This window comes from Glarea lozoyensis (assembly GCF_000409485.1).
Source record: "Glarea lozoyensis ATCC 20868 chromosome Unknown GLAREA7, whole genome shotgun sequence".
NCBI classification, from domain to species: Eukaryota; Fungi; Ascomycota; class Leotiomycetes; order Helotiales; family Helotiaceae; genus Glarea; species Glarea lozoyensis.
In genome coordinates, this window is record NW_007361002.1 from 758,385 (window position 1) to 778,097 (window position 19,713).

A 19,713-nucleotide genomic window follows, 5' to 3' on the forward strand; every position below is an offset into this window, starting at 1 on the left:
CTAAGGTGGCAAGCCTCTTTGCCGAGGATTGGTCCGCTTCAAGCGAACGTCCCCCCTTTTTGAATTCGAGACGACATCAACACTGCTACCATATGAAATTTGGGACAGCGCTAGAAATTGATTTATGACATGAAATAGTACACACAATTCATGCATCTTGACTTGACGGATTACTTCTTTCTGCAAAACACTAGAATATACCATTCAACGTCTCCGAGGTAATGGACGGCTACGCTACCAAGTTACTTGAATAACTCCGTAAAATGGCGGGATATGTCTTGCTACCATGTATATGACAGATCATAAGCACTAAAGATATATTTATCACAAGAAGGAAGCCTGGTGTTTTCTTGAGATATTAAAAGAAAACAGAAGGATAAATGGCTCAGAGAAATGCTCTCCATACAGCCTTCAAGCTTTTGGAAGCCTTGCAACCTCGATGATCTGAGGGAAGTTCTTTGGTAAAACAATAAAAACAGTTTCAGACGTATGTCATTTTTCGAAGGTGAGGAAACGCTGATATTGCAAGTGATACTCATAACAATACAATATCTGCTTTCGAAGCCCGCCCAAATTCGATACTGTGAACCACCCCTTCCAAATCGTGGAATATGACTTCACACTACATGCACTTCGGTACTTCGGTTCAGCGTCGTTTAATTATAGATCATGTTCCAAAAGCTGGCGAGATATGCAATGTCCATCAGATGACGTTGTGTGAGGTTTCAAAAGACATGTCCTAAGTCTAAGCCATCGGCTCATGCCTTTAGAGATGCGTTGGCTACTCAGGGAATAAGTCATTTTCTCAAATGTCCCTTCCCGCTTACACTCGTCTTCGAGCCGGAACTTCTCTCTATGCACTTGTCAGTTCTCTCGAAGACGCAGTATTGGTTGGACAAGCAGAAAGCAACTTTTCTCAAACATGCCATTTCGTAGTTTATCGGTTTCGATTGGGTCGCTGGGAATCTTTCTGGAGAGCGACTTTTCAAACGAAACTAGACACAAAGATGCTAGTCATGGTATGTTCCGTATTGAGCTTTTGTTTCGCTTTCAAGAGTGCCATGCTCGTTGCTATGGATGCCAACGTCCTGAATTTGCGGCCGTGTAACACAACTCTCACCTCATGGCAAACGAGTGGGTGACAGTCGTTTCCCAACCGTTCCAGGCCGCACATACATCAATCAACTGGAGAGTCTGATTGTTCATGTATTGACGTCAAGATATGAAGGTCCATTCCCAGTTCTTCTGTCGTCGCACAACTTGAGCTGACAGCGTCTCTTTAAAACAAGTAATGAGTTGCGACAGCTATGTTCCATAGCGTTCTTGAGAACTCGGGGGCGGGTTCTTCGGCATGATGTAGAAAACCAGCCTCGCGATGCACTTATTTTGTAATGCTCGAGGGGATCTCTCATCACAACTCATTCGTAACTGCTATTGAGTAAAAGATAGTATGTGGAGGAAAAGAGGCTTCGTAGAGTAACAAGACTTCTCAGAATATGCGAACAGAAATTACTCAGTAACCGTATGTTCTCAGTTCATGGTCCAAGAAAGAATTCTGTGGTTCGCATGGGGGTGCCATAAGGCGAACGTGATCCATGCGCGACTCAAGCGTGAGACCCCACCACTTCTTCTCAAACTTAAACATCATTTCGCATACATAATCAATTCATTTACTCCTGAAATTTATACGACGGACATCCTACGACCTGACACGCTCGAAAAATCATATCCTTCAACTTATAAGCCGGCTCCTTCGGTGCGTGAGACCCAATCCGCAAATGTCGGTCAGCACGCACTAGGCAACGTCTTCAACCACGAACCATAACAACATAACGGAAAACGCGAATCCCCGCCAACCCTAGATTCAGTGACCATTCTCTCTACAGAGGTGCTCATTTCCTCTCTCGTCGCTTTCAACGTCTTCGCACATCCGAAAACTAGGCTTTGCGACTCATCACATTGCCTAGAATGGCCACAAGAATAGCTCCATAGCTAGCCACAACATCAGCATCTTAGACCCATCAGTGGAAAAGAGGAGATGCATACGCAGCAATACATAGGAAGAGTGTATGCTCTGTCAATTCTTCCATCACGACCATAACGGCTACGCATGCGGCGAGGAAGACCGCTACGATCGCCGCTTGAAGCGCTCGAGACAACTCACACAAAAAAATCACGAGAACTGGCGCAAGCATGATAGAGATAGCGAGAAGCGATATGCCTATTTTTGCGGCGATCGAAAGTCGCGCAGAGGAGCCATGGAAGATTGCTGGGTCTTCCGCAGCGGCATCTTTTCTTTTGTCTCGGAGCATGAACTAGGTCGTGATAGACTTAGCTTGTGCTCCCAATACTGAAAGAAAAAGGAGTAAAAAGGCGCGTCCATCACTTTAGTAGGCTCAAATCATTGAGAGGTCTAGAGAGCTGCTTACCTTTACCCAAGGCCAGTTCCATTCTGCGAGTTTCTGTTTTATAATGCCTTCAAGTTTACTGTTTCGATTGCCTGAATTGGACCCCAGTATTGCTACGAAATCTTCCTTGACGTACAAATACCGTTCTTCTTTACTTCCAAGTGGAAAATTCATTCCCATCCATTTTCTTACGCTGGTGTAGTCATGATCTGCCACCTTTTCAAGTGCTTTGACTTGGTTATATTTCAGAAGAAGGTCATCTGCGTTTGTTGCGAACCTAGTCAATACAAAACTTCCGTGGTTTAGAAGTCACAATGTTGAGTGATCACTTACAGTATGTGATCAAAAGTTTTAAACGCTCTTGTATTTTCTCCTTGTAATCCGGATCAGGATTGCGGGTGGACCATAAATTTGAGTTTGTCTCTTCACCTGGCCTAGCGTATCGCTTCTGCATTTCACGTATCTCGGCAGACATTAGGTGTATTTCTATCTGATATGCAACTAAGTGCTCCGATGCTTCTGTGGCAAACTGTCGATGCATATCGAAAGAATCATTGGAGTGTAGAAAGCCTCCTAGTCGTGGTATCCCATTCTCGAGCATCTTGTCTATGCAAGATTTATTAATTCAATCAATATCAATCAAGCAGATGTTTGATACCCACAGTCTTCGGAAATGGTTTTGAATAAATCATAGTTAGGATTCCTTCTGTTTGCTAAAGGGTGTGCAGGCTGAGAGGCGTTGTCGGCAGCTTGGAGAAATATCAGCGGTGGTTTTGGTTCCGTGCGCTTTCGAAAGCCAAAGATATGTAGACACTACCTTCTGCTCCTGCATTGGCCTCAATATCAACTGCATCGACTTCATTTGAGAATGTTGCTGAGTTTGAGACTGGAGACAAAAACTTAGTCTCGTCTGAAGCAACTCGCTGATGTTGGTTAGCGAGGCGCGGGCTTCCAATATCAATTGTTTGCGTTTGCTGATTCCTTCCCCACGAGGCTCCATCATAACTGGAACGGTAAGCACCGCTTCTCAGGTGCTGGAAGATCGATGGGTCGGGCTCGATTGGAGCACTGGAGCGTCGAGGAGTAGTCATTTTCACACAGACGTGCGAAATGGCCTGCGAACAGGATTGTCAGACTCGAAAGAGGAGAGTCTAGGGCGCCCCTAAAGTTGCGGTCTTCTTCCATATCTATACTTGTGCGTTTTCCTTCGTTTCATCAAGCTCAAAAAGGGGACGGCAACTGCAGCAGATGTGTGCTTGACAAGGCACTATCAACAGATGCTTAGGCTGCAATTGCCTCTCTTCTCTCCAAAAGACGAGGCAGTGAGTTCCTGCGCCATGAAGTCTCCATCCGGTCCACACCCTCCCAGCGTGACCCCCAAACGCTGCGCGCCAATGAGCCGCGAAAGACCAGTATATATGGTGTGGCCCCGTACACTCCAATGCAACGTCTGCAAACGCGAAGCCTTCGGTTTTTGCTGCCAGTAGTTTGCGAAACTTCAAGTCAAGAGTCTTAAAGAAATATTCTTCACACTAGACTGATGGTCATGTAGATATCTGCGAAACAACTATGCTAGGACTATTCTTACTCAATTTCACCGCGAAGAATCGTACATGAAAAGTTCCAGATTGAGGCTTAAGAATATCGAGTCATCAACAACGGTTGAAAGTCTATCTCAGCCCAAAGTGTACCGCGCCATGTACCCAACCTTCGACAAATGATACGGCCTTCTGAATCTGGGTTCCACGACATGGCTGATAGAGAACCAGGCAAGCAAGGCAGTCTCGTCAGCAGCCTCAACGTCTGTCAGATGATTGTCGCGGTTCTTCTGTACGTGTCAGATGAATTCCGATCCTTTCAGATAAAAGGTAATGCGCGATCATAGCCGAGGAGTCGCACATGGGACGAGCCTAATGGACGCCATTCACGACAAAGATTGTGTGCAGAAGAAGTTTACTAGGCTCATTGCAGAAGGGGGGTGGTATGGTCCAGGGATTACCGAGTACAGAAGGTGTGTCTTCGTTGGTAACGTTGGGCAGTCGGATCATTGGCCGGATGTTTTTGTCTTGCGGCACGAACCGCTCAGGGTGAAGAACTCGGTTGATTGATGGATGGATGCTGACAAATTTTGACGACATTCATATAGATCACAACTACATTGAATATTGTGGAACAAGTTTCGACGACATAATGAACCGTAGCTCTCCGTATGGTATGAGGGGAATGATCTTGCTAACTAATTCACTAAGATCGAGTTTTCTCTGACCTGTAAATTATCAAGACACCATATATAAGCAGATGAGTTTATTGTGGTAATGAAAACCTATAGATTGGTTACCAGCTAATATATGAGAATCTAGCTGGTAAATTAATTCATGAAAAACAAATTGAACAATGTTTGTCGAATCTAAACTAAATGTCGTCTATTTATTTGCGCGAAGAAGTATCTTCCGGGCACTGGAAGTTCGAATAGAAATCCTCCAACCTGTTCCTGTTTTTGACCTCCTTTTTCCTCCACAGAGCCCATGGTGGGGACTCTGTATGAACCATTAACTTCTATATTTGCCATATAATTCTTTCCTCGCCACAAGTCGCTGTCAAACCCGTTTCCACTTCTTCATCCAAGTGTTGTTGAAAGAGACATAAAAAATATCATAGCTGAATTCTAACTTGATACCTAATGAAAGTGATGAAAGTAGAGAGTCTCGAAGAGGTGGAGTGCAGAATGATGGAGACTTCGGGTCATCTTCCCATCAATTGCCAAAAGAGTGTGTATCACAAGCGTTCTCGGACGCGAATGATTGAAGTTTCGTAAAACTAGTAGCTTAGGTGTGTGTGCTGGATTCCCTGTCGAAGACCCGTCTGTGATCTCCCAGACTGCTGAGATATGCGACGTGTTTGAAATCACTCAGAGTTGGATCTCACATACGCGTTCGGCGACAAGTATTGCCGTTGTTGAGACGATCGTTGCCCTTGACAGGATCATTATTGATATTCCCATTTTGATCGCGACCTCCACCTGGCTGATCCGGAAACTTGATAGCATGTATTAGCATGACTGCAAATCAAGAAAAGAACGAACACGTACCCCGACTGTTTCCGGAGGCTCCACGTAAATTACATGGCCAAAGGAGCACGATCCAGCTGCCGACTCGAACCGCTCGCCCCGTTGATTGCGCGAATTCCCCTGGTGCGTATTCGGATTGGATCCAGTGCCACTGGTTCGAGGTTCCTCAGTTGGAGTTGACATAATTGAGACACTAGGCATAGCTAGATTCGAATTTAAGATTTGCGGTGGTTCGTCTGCTATAGCTAAAGAATCGTCTTCGACCCCGCTTCGTGTAAGGTTGTTGATGGTCGAAGTCGCCGTGTATTTTGCTGCAAGAAGTTTGTTGATGTCTTCCGTCTCGAGTACTGATCATAGCGATGACAGTAAAGCTTTATAGAAACAGAGGCTCAGGGTAGTGAAGTATCTGCGACCAAACTGTCCCAATAAACAGCCTCCCAGCCATTTAAGCGAAATTGACTTAACTAATGCCGGACGGTACGGGACCACGCCGAAGCAACGCACGCCGAACTCTCCTGGTAACTTTCACGAGGTGATGTGTTACCCGTTCTCTAGGGGCGCAGCGGAAACTCGAAGACATTGGCCAGCGATTGGTGTCAACAGGCAATACAAATGCGTGAACCCGCAAGAACGGTAAGCCCTACTAATAGGTAGATTTCATTATTGACCGCTCAAGGAAAGAATTCTGGACTGTTATGGTAAAAGGATGTTGCGTATGCACGCTTGCTGTGCTTGATAGCTGTCGAACTTCACCTTGCCCCGATCTTTGGCTGTCCCATATAGAAGCGTCACACAGGAAAGTTAGAGTGTCTACTTAGCATCTCTGAAGGGAGCACCATGCGCAGTGCACTCCGAGGAGTCGGGGATAGACTAAACCATACCCCTATTGAACCAAATTGTGATATACTCTTGTGCGTCCGCCAAAGCCAGTAGATAAGAAGCCCAGATATTGAAATTAAGTATAAGTGGCGGGAGTTATCCCCGAACATGCGTCTGAGAAGTTTGGTTCTCGGAATGCTTACTCCAAAAGGGCGCCAGGGGTAGGCACACACACAGCCTTCCGCGTGTATCTGCCCTTAAGGGGTCGTGGCCTCTCTCCTTGATGAAAAGGTCAGCAATGGTCAGATTCTCGACGGATGGCTTGTGGTCCAATTCCAATCGCCAAGGGTGGTAAGTGAACTGAACGTAGCATTGCAAAATGGGTTCATGAAGGTGAAATTCAAGATCCAAATAGCAGATTTTCGGTCTTCACAGAGGCTTCAACATTCTAAATGATTCGACCTTGTTTACCGTCATAACTTGAAGCAAAGACAGCCCCTAAACTGGTTTTGCTTGCATGATTACATCTTAACAATGGCATTCTCCCGCTACTAGCGGTGAAAAGGATTTGCCAGCAAACTCTTCCCCTCCGTACCAACAACAAGGGTCGAAGCGCGCCCTTGTCTATGCTAACGGTTGGCCAATACTCTCTTTTACGCTTGGACGATGCATATAGAACCCCTCGTGACCCACTTCCATTACGCCCAGCTTCACAGGTAATTATCAGCCAGCTATGCGAGTCTCTTGCCATGATGTAGCAGTTTGCTAAAATCGATAGAGATAAGCACACTGGTGTCCCCGATTACCCAACAAGTGGAGAATAATGAAACGTGGGCGGCCGACGTGCGGCTAGAGTAATGTAGATTTGGAAATGAATGGCGAGACGGCGGAGACGCCAAAACGTTGACGTTGACAAGGGACGGCGGCACCCTTTCATAGGTTCTTAGCCTGCCACTTCTCCAAGCTCCAAGAACACGAGCTTCCTCATCCACGAATTCTCTGGTAATTCATGCCATTGTCGAAGATACAACTTGCTATCGAGTTTGCAGTTGAAGTCTCTGAGAGGGAGCCGCATTATTATTGCCGGCAACGTTTCCAGGTTGGAGAGGCAACGAACTGCGCCCTTTCGCCTCAACTGCCAGCCATCCTCTTTTGAAGAGGCCTAGGTCGACAAGAATACGATATGATATCGTTAGAATTCGCTCGCACTTGCGGTTGCAAATTCTAGTCAAAACTTTCCATAAGTTCTTTGGAATCTGGATACCGCGTACCTTGCGGAGTTCAATGCCGATTTCAACGCCGCCGGCATCGAGATTTTATCTTCGAAATACTCGATAGAGACGTGCGGATCGCACCTTGAGCTCGAGCTGGAGTGTCTCTCCCGTTCAGACGATGCGAAAATAAAATACAAGAGGGTATTTTGAGCAAGCCAACGAAACGCAAGATTCTGACGGATTATTCAAGATCTTTGTACCTCCGTACTCCATACGCCGCAAAATCATCGATTCAACCCCCACACGACTTGCGTTTTAGGCGAGGGGGTCCAAGCGATGTGGCAATGCGGGGGATGCGCTTGCATCCGGCGTCTCAAGCAGAGGCCAACAGCAAGATCCAATGTTGAGCATGCCCGCATACAGAGTACTTGAAAGATGTGAGATGGCCAGATCTTCCCGCTTCAGAAGAGCGGTTGAAGTTCTTCCGGTGCTCGTCTTGCTGGGTGCACTCGGTGTGGACCTCCCAATGAGCTGGCAACACGATTCTCTTGTCAGCATAATGCCATGGAAAGGGGGATGTGAAACAATGTACCGCTGGTAGCAAAATCAATCCTGACCATCTTGAGCCAGCTGGCTCTTTTGTGGTATAGCATTTGCCATTTGAGGACACAGGCAACGACTGCTTTCTTTATATACCGTTGTTTATAAGATCAGTATCTTTGAAAGAGAGAAGGAACGGTTGCTGCGCCTCTGGTTCGGGTTTGTTTAACTTTGTTGTCGATAGTACTGCACTCTTTGAAATCGAGGTGGAAGTTGAAACCCCAAAGAAAGTAGGAAATCAGCGTAACGAGGCCCAGTAGCTTCTTTATGAAGTTTTTGTCTCGCAAGTGCTTTGATAGCAGGCATCAGCAATCTGGTTCCCGATAATTGGAAATTCAATTCTTGATAGAGGCCAATCAGTCCAGTTAGCATTGAAACCGGGGTTCGTCGGGAAGTCCACACCACAGTAGGAAGGACGGCCCACAAGTGGAAGCTCTCTGCGACGAACCACCAGAACAGTCTGATATTCACGAGCCAATCTTTGGCCAGTTCATGCTGGTCACGATGAAGCTACGTTGCATGTCAATACGATGCTCCCCTCCCTGTGGGTTGTCTTACTGAAGTTTGGTCCGAAGCAGCAAACACCTTGAAACTTGACCCAAGAAGCACCATTTCTGCAAATTTATTTAGTATTGCAATTGAAACATGCATTATTCGAATCGTTTGATACGTCTCAAGCATACCTCGAAGCCCAGGAAAATCTTACCAAGAGTCTCGACATATTCTATTGGACCGTGGAGTGCACGATTCTCTCAAGCATGAAGATTTCGTGCTGTCGCAAGACAAAATGGACATTGTCTTTCGAAGATGTGTTGCTCAAATCAATCCACAATCCGCGACTATCTGCCTATCGAGATGAACAATGGTATTATTCTCAACTGCAGCGGCAACAGGTAACGGAGACTTGAGATGCCAGAGGTTGCTTTTCTGGTAGTCTTATAACGAGTAAGTGAGGAAGAACCAAGCTGCCGGTGAGCTTTCTGGCGATCAAGGAGACGACATCATCCCCTACCACCTCATGGAGAAATGCTAGAGTTATTTCACGATGACGATGGCTAGCTTCATCTCTGTCTGTACAGATTTGAATCCGTGCTCGGGTCGAGATGCTTCTGCGTGGTACAATTATCTCGCGAAAACAATAATGCGGTGCTTCCGAACTAGCAGTCTCCATTACCGTCTGGGGAACAAGGACTGGTCGGAAAACTGCAGACAGACTCTTTCTATGGTCATGTAAACACTGTTTGCACAGCTGTTTGCCAGATAGCCCAGGGCACACGCCTCATCGACCGAGGTTGCACATGTTAGAGATTTAGCTCGTCAAACCGACAAGCATATTGACTGGATCAATATCACAGCACACTTCAAGTGCTGCTGGTAAGCCGTGGCTCTAGAGTCTTCTGTAAGTGGTTCGAACGAGCGATAGTCAAGGTTAACAAATATGCTACTTAGTGATTTGATAAAGCCATCTTCCTACAAGTAGTCGATTTCAGCAGTTGTCTCGGAAGGATTTGACTTTCACTTGGCATCATTCTTTGAAGGATCGTGTTTTGGTTGTCGAGTCCAGTATTGACTAGCGAAATGCTATGTAGCTTCCGCGAATACCTCGTCTAGAACGCTGCAAAAGGGGGAGCCGCTCTCTCATACTCTCCCATTGCTATCCGTTGCCTAGCGAACCACCTCGACCTAACGACCCTACCTACCTATACCTACTCTACACTCGAGCAAGAATGGCAAAATGGTAGAACTACATCATAAGGCGGATGATCTTTCTGGAGGCATGTAAAATAGCTAGAGCCATTTAATCAAACCCTCGAGCTGAAGGAAGGATAAGTTTCACGAAAGCATACACAATAGCCGGAACGCCCAAGCAAAATCCTCAAGCTGAAGAACCTATCCAAAATAGACACCAATAAGGTCGAACACTTAAGATATTGAGGAAGGAGTATGATGGGCTAGTGAATCACGTAGTGTTGATATAGGAGGTTGATCATATATCATTCACAGTAATGGGAAGACTTTCGGAGTCCACAGATGTTCTGGAGGTGCTATTTAGAAGTGCTTGTCGAGTGCTTAGCCACCAACAAGTCCAAGGATTAAGACGCAATCCACAAGGTAAATACAAAACGGCATCTTCTTGGTTTGCCATATTCAATTAGAGCACATGGATTTCAGGTAAGATGTGATATTACAGATACACTTTGTTATTATTATTACGATTACTATGCAACAAAATAACTTGCCAAAAAACCGGGGTATCTCAAGAAGAAAAGAAGAAGTAAGCCAACAAACGAATCCAAAATCAAAACACCAGCATCAAGCCAATCTAATAATAACCCTCCAACCCAACGCCCCCGCCTCCCTCACCGCACACGAGATACATCCTCTCCCCCTCCGGCTGATCAACGCATTCCAACCTCTCTCCGCGCACAAAGCCCGAGCTAGCATTTCCAGGTCGCTACCTAAAGAAGGCTTTTGCGTGAACGACATTGCGCCGATTGCTGGCGATGGGGCGCGGGAAGATGAATATCTGCCGAGTGAGGTCTCGGTACAGTCTATGACTAGGACTTTGCGGATGCCGCTGGAGGTGGTGTGGGTGCTTGATTGGGATGGATCGAGAGATTGGTTGGGTGATAGGAGAGTTGAGAAAGAGGTTGTTGCTGGACTGAGGAGGATGTTGAGGATGGAGACGCGGGTGTAGGTGAATGCTTTGTGGAGAGGATGCCCGCCTAGAGTTTAAGTTAGTAATTTGACCGGATTGAAATGGGCAGGTCAATACATACTTGAATGTAGGGCTGATCTGATGGAGCCTTTTTCAGATTCTTGGAAATTTGGACTAGTGGGTGTTCTTATGATCTCCAGATGTGGTGAAGGCAGACAGGGATAAGCAGTGACGAAACGCACGTCATATCGCAGGGCAAGACTGATTTCTCTGTTTCGCTCAAAATCGGTCTCTATTGTGAAGTGCATGAGGGCAGAGCAGTTTTTGGTTTGGGCTGGGCCACTGCTACTAGAACGGGATGAAAATCCATCGTCGACAGATTCTGGGTCCGGCTCGGATGCCGAAAGAAGTTTCATCGAGTGAAAATAAGTAGAGAATGATCTTGGTATCGACTCATCAGAAGGAAGGACAAAGTCCCCCGGAAGAACAGATTTGGCATCTGCTCCGCCTATTACACTTCCACTTGACTCTACAAGTGACTTGTGCCACAGCCGTGGTTTTGCTCCTGGCTTTGTTGTAGCTGCTACTGCGTTAGTCAACAACACGATTACGCAAGGTAAATCAAAGCATACCACTTCGTGCTGGTTCGGTTTCAATGTCAAACCAACCTTCTCCGACTCCGTTTGGAACAACAGCAGATGAAATCCAACCCATGCTCTCGTGAGACCCTTTCCTAGCCGCAAGTACTCGGCCAACAACAGACCTAGTACTCCAAAAGCTCTGACCAGCATACACGAACCCACCAAATAGACTTGCACGGTCTCCAAGCTTAGCTACCGCCGCCTCATCATTTTCCAACAAGGTAGATATGAGTAAATGGCCGAGGATGTCACCCGGTAAAATAAGACCGCTAATGTAAGAGCTCGAGAGCCACCCAGCTGGATGTAACTTTATCGATAAATCCCTGTACGGTGCTCCGCGTCGACTGCCTGGCTGTCGAGTTAAGAAGTGCGAGGTCCATGTTTGCCCCGGAGCGGTGGCTGCCATTGCTAGTCGTTCACTATTTGTAGGCTGGATTCCGTTTGTCGCAACTTTTGCCATCAAGCTTTCCATATTGGGCCAATCCAAATTGCGAGCAAAGTGCAGAAGTCCAGCAAGTTGACGTATTTGATACCTGCCATCGAATTTCAAATCTTCTACACTCTCAATGTGAGCAATGTCCTTGCTTGTGATTCCTGTCAACGTGGCTAACCATCCAGTAGGCGATGTGACCCCTGTGTCGGATACCGAATCTTTTCTTTCCACACGCATATTTTCGAGCCAAGTTCGAGCAAGGACAAGTGACCATTTCACAATCGGAGTAGCACTCTGGTCGAATCGAGAGTTCTCGCTGGAGTCTGAAGGTTGAACAGCGTTTCCTGAAAGCATGTCGAGTCGTAGTAATAACTCAGAAGAAAGCAATATCTGCAAAAGGAGCCAGTATTTCTCCCCTCCCGATGCTTGTCCTCTATCACTATTGATGACGTTTTCGCTGTTACTCTCAGGCTCGGCACGTGGTCCCCATAGAATCTGGCTTACACGCATTCTCGAATCTGGAAACCGTAGGTCATACCACACTTTTGGTGTTGCAAGCACATCAATGAGGGCGTCAATCTGCACCTGTAAGCTGTACGGGTCTTCAACGTCAGTGACTCTAGAAGGCGGAAACATCATTTGTGTGAAAAGCTCCGTGTAAAGCTCATGTGTCGGCCTTTCATTTCCTGATGCATCTCCATGGTATATCGTACTAATATCTATAAGTCGTTCAACCAATGTTGAGTCTGCGATCGGCCGTACACCTTGCTTGCTCTTCAAAAATCTCCTGCGCTGTTCAGAAAGAATATGCGGGTTCTCCTCGGGAATTTCTTTGAGATCATCTGCAACGGCCATTTCCAACGCTGCTACAAAGCCCATACTGCCTCTCTCGATTCCTTGCATGCTCAGCATATTAGGTCGCTCTTGACATTTTGAAGGGAAATGTGTTGTACGTTTCATCTCGTAGTTGCCTATAACCATATGGTCCCTCTCGGCTGATGCTGGCACGTGTGGGAACGTGGTAATTGATCCCCAAGCCTCATCTTGTATCTGCGCAGAGTCCTTAAAGTTCGCAACATCATTCTCGGTATTCCATGGATAGGCTACTGAGGGTATCGGTGCGCCTGTCTGCTGAACCTCCGAACGGACAAAGAACTGGGGCGCCCCGAAAAAAAGTTTATGAAGGTCTGCTTGTGTGATGGGGGAGATAATTCTCGCAAGTTTTGTAATCTTGGTAGGAGCTTGCGCTGGAGATGGGCTGAGATATGGGGCCTCAACAAGTGTTGATCCTGGTATTGGAGGCGTTGGTAAAGGTTTGTTTGGATCAGAGGTTGGCGAAAGCAGAGGAACAGGCGATGCAGGTTGAATTCGTAGAGCTTCGGGCTTTTGCTGGTACGTAATTAGCCTTGTGAAAGAGCAGCTTTTGGGATTGTGAGGTCTCAAAAAATGTCTCCACGCACCACTGATTTGTTGCGCCATCGGCTAGATCTCGAGGACTTTTCGTCTCCTGTGACACCAGGTTTCCTTATGAGGGTCCTCAAGAATTCGCGCTTTGATTGCTTGCTTTGTGCTCTTTCAAAGGGTTCTTCTTCAAGAATTGTATGTGCTGGCTCATCCTGCAGCTCAGTGGGTTGACTATTCCTCGCCTTAAGGAAGGAAAGAGACGGCATCTTGTGTTTGTGTAGGACGTTGAACGGTATAGGCGAGAATCCAACACATTATCTGCGAAACAGCAAGATCATGGTCACACCTGTGAAGAAGGAAAAAGCAATAGACTACTCAGCAGAAATATAATTGAAGCTGACTAGAAGAGAGATTGAGATGTGAGGATACGCCAGCTCTGGGCTAAGGAAGTAAGCAGTAGCTGGGCGTTGGTAGTTAGATTGACATAAGCCATGGATGGCCGGGTGAGATTACCAGCAACAAGTCGCTTGGAACTACCTAGGTATCCTTTGACTGTTTGTTGTCTAGAGCTCCCCTCGCTGAGAATCGGATGGCTGTCGACGATCCAAGGCATGAAGGTGGGGAAGAGCAGCAAAATGGGGTGGAAATGGAGGGGGATGTTTCTGATCCTTAACGGCGCAATTCTGCAGGAATAATGGCAACATGTTGCAAATGCGATTCAGAGCCGTCATGATTGACGTACAGTACGTGTCTCCAAGGGTCCATTTCCGGTTTGTTTGTGGCTGTTGTAAGTCTTACAGGACGGGAACATGTACGGTAAGCGTTGTTATCAGACTATCGGCGGCTGCGGATCACGCTTGTCCCCTTTAAATTCTCCGCTTTTCAGGGGTAGCGAGGCTTACCCACAGACGGACTGCGACTCTGCGAGGGATGTACTTGTACCGGGGAAACAAAACTGCATGTTTCCGCAAAATCACAATTGGCTTCGTCGTGGGATATCGCGACCCACATAGGTGTGCAAAGTTTCTTCATGAGTTGGAGGAAGACTCGTACGATCCATATGGAGTGTTATTCTACGGCCCAGAAGCATCCACAATATTCAGAAATTCAGCCAAAAACGGAACTTGCTGAGTGCAGTTTGAGCTGCAGAAACTGTCGGCCTTTGTACAGTAGTCCTCAACTCATCATGCCTTATCCCTGCCAACAAGGCTCCAGTTCCATTTCATGACCATTTCATGAAGCCTTGAGCTAATGTAGCGCGATCGCAATTGTATTAGACAAGCGTAGGTGGCGCGGGTAGGTCCGTCAAGTTCGAGCCAACGGCATGTGTGCCAGTTGGCTTCGCATATATGCAACCAAAATGTCCGAGTGTGCGTCCTCGATAAAATCTTCAATCCCATCAACATCTTGCTGCCTTTATGGTAGCTTAGGCTAGGGCTTCATCGTGCAGAAGAATGACAAAACTAAGCTGGTGAAGCGACCCGCCAAAGTTGCTGTGGTCTCCAGCGTAGCATGTGCTCCTACAGAAGCTCATTCCGACAGAACTATGTAGTGGTAGCTGGTTCTTCAGTTTCTAACACCAATTCAAGGGTATCTCCGCGCTGCTTCGATGGCACCAAACAAAAATCTAGAGGTTCACGCTGGAGGTGTGTCGTGCACTACAACGAATATATACTTCGCATCCGGCACTATAACAAGCTCGTGTTTCTTCGTTCGTAGTCGCAAAAGTTTGATATCGTCCTAAGTCTATTTAGCTTGGTCGTTAGAATTTGGAGGAAATTTGGGATCGTGTCTGCAGCCCGACCCCGCCTCGCCAGACAAGGAAAAGCAATGGAATTATACCTCTGTGTCAAGGTCCTGAACTAAACCACCAGCAGAAGAAACGAAGCTGGAGATCATTCCCGCAAATTCTTCCACCCCATCTTCTTTGATCGAGGTCGTCTCGGATGCGACGCCTGTATTGACTGCACTGCGCATAGAGTCTGCGGATCTGAAGGACACGAATGACCCATTGGTCTGTAGGATAGCATTGTTTGATCGATCCAGTACCATTGTAGCTTTCACATTCGGTTTCGCAGATAATCGTGAGATGGTTTCAGACACACTGCTTGGCACACTTCCCTAGAAACTATCAGGAGCTGCCTTCAAAAGTGTTGTGTTTGGGTCGTATTTACCGTTGAAGCATCTGTTGAAGGCATGATGGAGGGGAATATGGATGCGCGTTGAATCTTGCTCCTGGAAGCTGCACGATCTTTCTGCCTCTCTTTTAGAAAGCTCGTCTGTAGCCTTTTAAATTGTGTAAATCATTACTCGAGTACCTAGGTAGGTTGCGTCTGTGATGCACCGCGTGAAATTGTGGTTGGAGGGGCAATGATACTGACCCTAGCGCCGGCGCGGGGAAATATATATCCACAGGTAGCACCACAGGCTTATCTACTTTTTTCTCTGCTGCGGTCACGATGTTAAAGTGTATATCTTTTACTTTTTAGGCAATCTATCATACAATGGGCTCTAGTGCTAGGAAGAAGAAAGAGAAGAAGAAGGACTTTCAAGTGTGGCTTTTGTGCTCGGTGCTGTCGAATTTCTTCGCTAACATAAATTTTCCAGAAACCGAAATTGAGAGTTGGGAAAACGAAAGCAAAAGCGGACAATTTCACGGATACCAGTTTCAAGAGCAAATGTATGCAACTGCAATTCTCCCTCTCCACTCATCTACTTTCGACAAGACTTTTCTTCCATAACACTTTTTTCAATCATTTCCCTTTTGTCACAATTTTTGTTGTCCCACTACCAGTGAAGACGAAAGGCTAACCAAATACAGCAATTGTTGTCAACCAACAGTCTCTATCAACTTCGGCAAAATCGTCATCTTCACAGTTCGCTCATTATCTTTCATTAGCCTCATCTTCAAAGTCGGATACTCAAAGACGAGATGCGCTTGCGTATCTTACTACACAGCTTTCATCCCAGCCCGTAAATGAGCCAATGCCTCTACCAACTGCAATTATTTTGCCAAAATTACTACCATTGATTTTGGACGGAACATCGTCGGTCAGATCGCAACTTCTTAAGTTCCTCCGCCTGCTTCCACCATCCGATGTGGGTGACCGAGCTGAGCAATCACTGCTTTACACTCGAGCTGGCATGACACATCTTGCCGCTGAGATTCGAGTCGATGCACTATCTATTCTTGAATGGTTATTAGAAGTGGCCAAAGATGATGTGGTCACATGTCCTGGTGGATGGATGAAGACCTTGAAAAGTTTCATGACTATGATGGGCTGGGCCACAAGTAGTGGATCTACCAAGTGGACGTCCGCTAGCAAGTCATCTTTTGGCAAATTTGCTTTTGGAAAAGCTGGCAAAGCTTTCCCTCGGCAATTACTAGTACTTGCTCAATTTCTGAAAGCTGGCTTGGTGGAGCCAGAAGACTCATTGCCTACTAGTGAAGGCACAGCGACGTTTCCAATTTGCCAAGTAGGAATGCATATGATCCCTACACGATCGAATGCCTTCGCGCATTTGAACCTGTTTGGGACATCAAGAGACGAAGATGGAGAGATGTACATTGATAGGGAAGACCGGCAGAGAGTGTTTCATAAGAATTTTCGTGCAGCTGTGGAGGAAGGGATCTCGACGGCGCAGAAGGAAGCTGGCGAAGCTGGCAGAGCTGCGGCTGTCTTGAGCAAGGTCGTCCGAGATGGTATGGCCGATTATACAGACATTGATGATTGACGAGAAGTACCACCTATTGGCAACATGACAAATCTTCAGTTACCGGAATTCCCGGATAATCATGGGAAGTGATTTTACGATTTCCCGACTCAGATGGAGTGACGACAGTCGGTTTCACGCCACTGGGAATCTCAGCAACTGCCAAAAGGATCCCGATTCAGTTCGCCCCTTTGAAACTTTTCAACTCCTTCACGGAAATTATGTTGAAAGCATTACTCGCCAGAATCCATTCATAAGGTATTCTTATATCTGATCTCCTATTTAATGCGGAAGTCTAAATGCTACACTAACAATCGAAGAGCGGGAGAAAGCACTCGCTTCCGAGCGGAGATCTGAAGCATGCCAAAAATGGATTTCGTACGAAGCAGTTGAGGTCTACATACTTAACTAGCTTGTTGCGGGCTGGTATTACCACCACTGTCCTCGACTGTTGTTTACTTTGCCGACATGCTCAACAGATAAGTTTCTATGAGGAGACGCGCAACAGACCATGAAGACAAATCCTACCAAATTCTAGGATATCTGCTAGAGGGCCGCTTTATTTTAGAGCTTACTAGATGTATGGAGCACGAAGTTACGTTAGAATTCTTCGACTTGGTACTGGCATCTTGTCACAGCATAGGAAATGTCAAGAATCAAATCAGTATAACATCTATATTGACAAATCAAATAACCTGCGCTTGCAATGAGTATCCAAAAATTACAAATTGACAAAGTCCCGTACTCTCTGATACTATAACTCCCAGTCCCTCTCCTGAACAGCCCACTCCTTCCACCCTTTGTGCTCACCAGGTAGCCTAACATCCTCCCACTCTTTCCTTGTGACATTTCTCCATTCCTCAGCGTCTATCCATCCAATATACGCCCTGTCTCCAAATCCACCTACCCAGTACACATCTTGCACTACCAGCCTCACCCATTCAGAAGTATGTATCCTATTCCCAGGCAACCAGTACTTCGAATCTGGATGCGTATCCAAAAAACACTCCTTCAACTCCGCGCCTTTAGCCTCGTCAATCTTCTCTAGGTAGCCTAACAAGCTAAATCTAGGAAGATTCGCAGCAGAATATGCTGTTCTTGGCCCCTCGGACTGAATCCGCTTGTCTGGTAGGTGTGGCGGTACCCATTGCAGACTCAATGAGATGTTACTCCCCGCGGCTACGTTCTTGAATGATGTAGCAATGTTGATAGCTAGGATTGTTGGGTTTCCAGAGTCTTCACAGTCTGCGATGTAGTCCATCAATCCAATTGGCATTCCTCCCAACCCTGACGGCCGTTGTTCACTGGCATGTTCGGGAGAGGGGAAGATAGTAGAGAGGGTGCTATGGGGTGTTAGATGGAGGATTCGACGAGCGAGGACTGCGGATTCGTAGGAAGTGGGTATCCGGAAGGTCGAGTCGTGGGGACTCGTTGGGTTGCTGAAGATGTGCTGGGGATTGAGGGGAGAAGGTAGAATTGCTGTGGTGAGAGGAAGGAGAGAGGCGAAGCCCAGGATGGAAAATAGCATCTCGTCGGACTTGAAGTTTTCAGATCAACAGAACAGAATAGTGAATGACATGAACTTAGTTGTAACTTGCAGCTCCTAAAGCAGAAGTCTGAATGTCATGTTATCGTGAGGACCGAGGCCAGGAGCACTGACCACGTCCCGATTGCGAGGGTGGTAGCGTTTATCTCCATGTGAGAAAAGCACTCAAAATAGGGATTTATTTATTTCTGACTTTGCTCCCCATTTCTTAATAAAACTTTACCTTGAAGGATAAAGAGAGTGCTACTCGAGCACGTCGAGTATAATAATTGTATACTCCAGTGTGAGCTTGGTACGTCGAAACATAATATTCATCACGTGCACGGGCAGACATGCCGGTTAGCTTGCGGCTAAGCGAGGATGAATTCCACACTGTGATTTCGACTCATCGGCGCCTGCAATCTCAAACATCATCGACAATCAACGCCAGATCAAACCTGTGAGTTCCTTCCAACCCCGACACATATTTGCACAATTTTATCAGCTGCTACGACACTCTCACCTTCGGCATCGCTTTGGAGACGCTTAGGACGATTCAGGACCAACAGCTAACCCGTATCGCCACCCAGATCGGAACCATCAACGAACCGATAAACCGCAATCATGGGAAAAGTCCACGGATCTCTCGCTCGTGCCGGAAAGGTCAAGTCTCAAACACCAAAGGTACGAAATTTCTGATCTTGGGGGGTAGTGGTGCGAGAGGGCAGTCACTTGGAGGAGTTTCACGAAGACAAGAGGCGGTGGCGATCGAAACGAATCATGATAGATATGAGGAGGTGATGCATTTAAGGACGATCGCTGATGGGATATAATCACAGGTTGAGCCACAAGAGAAGAAGAAGACTCCAAAGGGACGCGCAAAGAAGAGAATCACATACACCCGCCGATTCGTGAACGTTACTCTTACCGGTGGAAAGAGGAAGGTAAGCATCCTTCGCCACAACGTATGCCGATTAGTTGCAGTGTCTGATTCCAATCCAGATGAACCCAAACCCAACCACATAAGGCAATCACGATGGGTAAACGGGGGGACCTCGGGGGGCGTTAGGCACAATCGATGGAGAGATGAATTCTTGATCAGACTTGGGATTGATGTTCTCGAGAGCGGGGAAAACTTCCTGCTTCAGGATGGGACCGCTCTGATTTGGGAGGAAAGGACGCATCTCACCGGCGTATCTGTACATTTGAAAAAATGCTTCTTGCTTCTG

The 19,713-nt window shown here is 46.7% G+C and overlaps 7 protein-coding genes across 7 annotated transcripts; 2 read left to right on the top strand and 5 right to left on the bottom strand.

Annotated features, from left to right (window-relative positions):
- Positions 1–1,937: 1,937 nt before the first annotated feature.
- On the bottom strand, positions 1,938–3,499 carry GLAREA_01435 (uncharacterized protein; the record flags this gene model as incomplete). The annotated part of the gene is made up of 6 exons (XM_008088651.1): positions 1,938–1,992; positions 2,047–2,315; positions 2,430–2,668; positions 2,742–3,014; positions 3,071–3,157; positions 3,226–3,499. 6 exons carry the CDS (start codon positions 3,497–3,499, stop codon positions 1,938–1,940), a joined length of 1,197 nt encoding a protein of 398 aa, XP_008086842.1.
- A 1,830-nt stretch (positions 3,500–5,329) lies between these two features.
- On the bottom strand, positions 5,330–5,658 carry GLAREA_01436 (uncharacterized protein; the record flags this gene model as incomplete). The annotated part of the gene is made up of 2 exons (XM_008088652.1): positions 5,330–5,443; positions 5,497–5,658. The coding sequence occupies 2 exons, from the start codon at positions 5,656–5,658 to the stop codon at positions 5,330–5,332; spliced, it is 276 nt and encodes a 91-aa protein (XP_008086843.1).
- A 4,763-nt stretch (positions 5,659–10,421) lies between these two features.
- GLAREA_01437 (uncharacterized protein) lies at positions 10,422–13,511 on the bottom strand (the record flags this gene model as incomplete). Its single annotated transcript, XM_008088653.1, has 4 exons — positions 10,422–10,834; positions 10,889–11,353; positions 11,400–13,230; positions 13,302–13,511. 4 exons carry the CDS (start codon positions 13,509–13,511, stop codon positions 10,422–10,424), a joined length of 2,919 nt encoding a protein of 972 aa, XP_008086844.1.
- Positions 13,512–14,880: 1,369 nt separating this feature from the next.
- GLAREA_01438 (Roadblock/LC7) lies at positions 14,881–15,443 on the bottom strand (the record flags this gene model as incomplete). Its single annotated transcript, XM_008088654.1, has 3 exons — positions 14,881–14,985; positions 15,088–15,366; positions 15,420–15,443. The coding sequence occupies 3 exons, from the start codon at positions 15,441–15,443 to the stop codon at positions 14,881–14,883; spliced, it is 408 nt and encodes a 135-aa protein (XP_008086845.1).
- A 306-nt stretch (positions 15,444–15,749) lies between these two features.
- On the top strand, positions 15,750–16,980 carry GLAREA_01439 (uncharacterized protein; the record flags this gene model as incomplete). The annotated part of the gene is made up of 3 exons (XM_008088655.1): positions 15,750–15,797; positions 15,853–15,925; positions 16,067–16,980. The coding sequence occupies 3 exons, from the start codon at positions 15,750–15,752 to the stop codon at positions 16,978–16,980; spliced, it is 1,035 nt and encodes a 344-aa protein (XP_008086846.1).
- A 733-nt stretch (positions 16,981–17,713) lies between these two features.
- On the bottom strand, positions 17,714–18,487 carry GLAREA_01440 (FMN-binding split barrel; the record flags this gene model as incomplete). Its single annotated transcript, XM_008088656.1, has 1 exon — positions 17,714–18,487. The coding sequence occupies one exon, from the start codon at positions 18,485–18,487 to the stop codon at positions 17,714–17,716; it is 774 nt and encodes a 257-aa protein (XP_008086847.1).
- A 621-nt stretch (positions 18,488–19,108) lies between these two features.
- Positions 19,109–19,510, top strand: GLAREA_01441 (uncharacterized protein; the record flags this gene model as incomplete). The annotated part of the gene is made up of 3 exons (XM_008088657.1): positions 19,109–19,168; positions 19,324–19,428; positions 19,487–19,510. 3 exons carry the CDS (start codon positions 19,109–19,111, stop codon positions 19,508–19,510), a joined length of 189 nt encoding a protein of 62 aa, XP_008086848.1.
- Between the last annotated feature and the right edge of the window lie 203 nt (positions 19,511–19,713).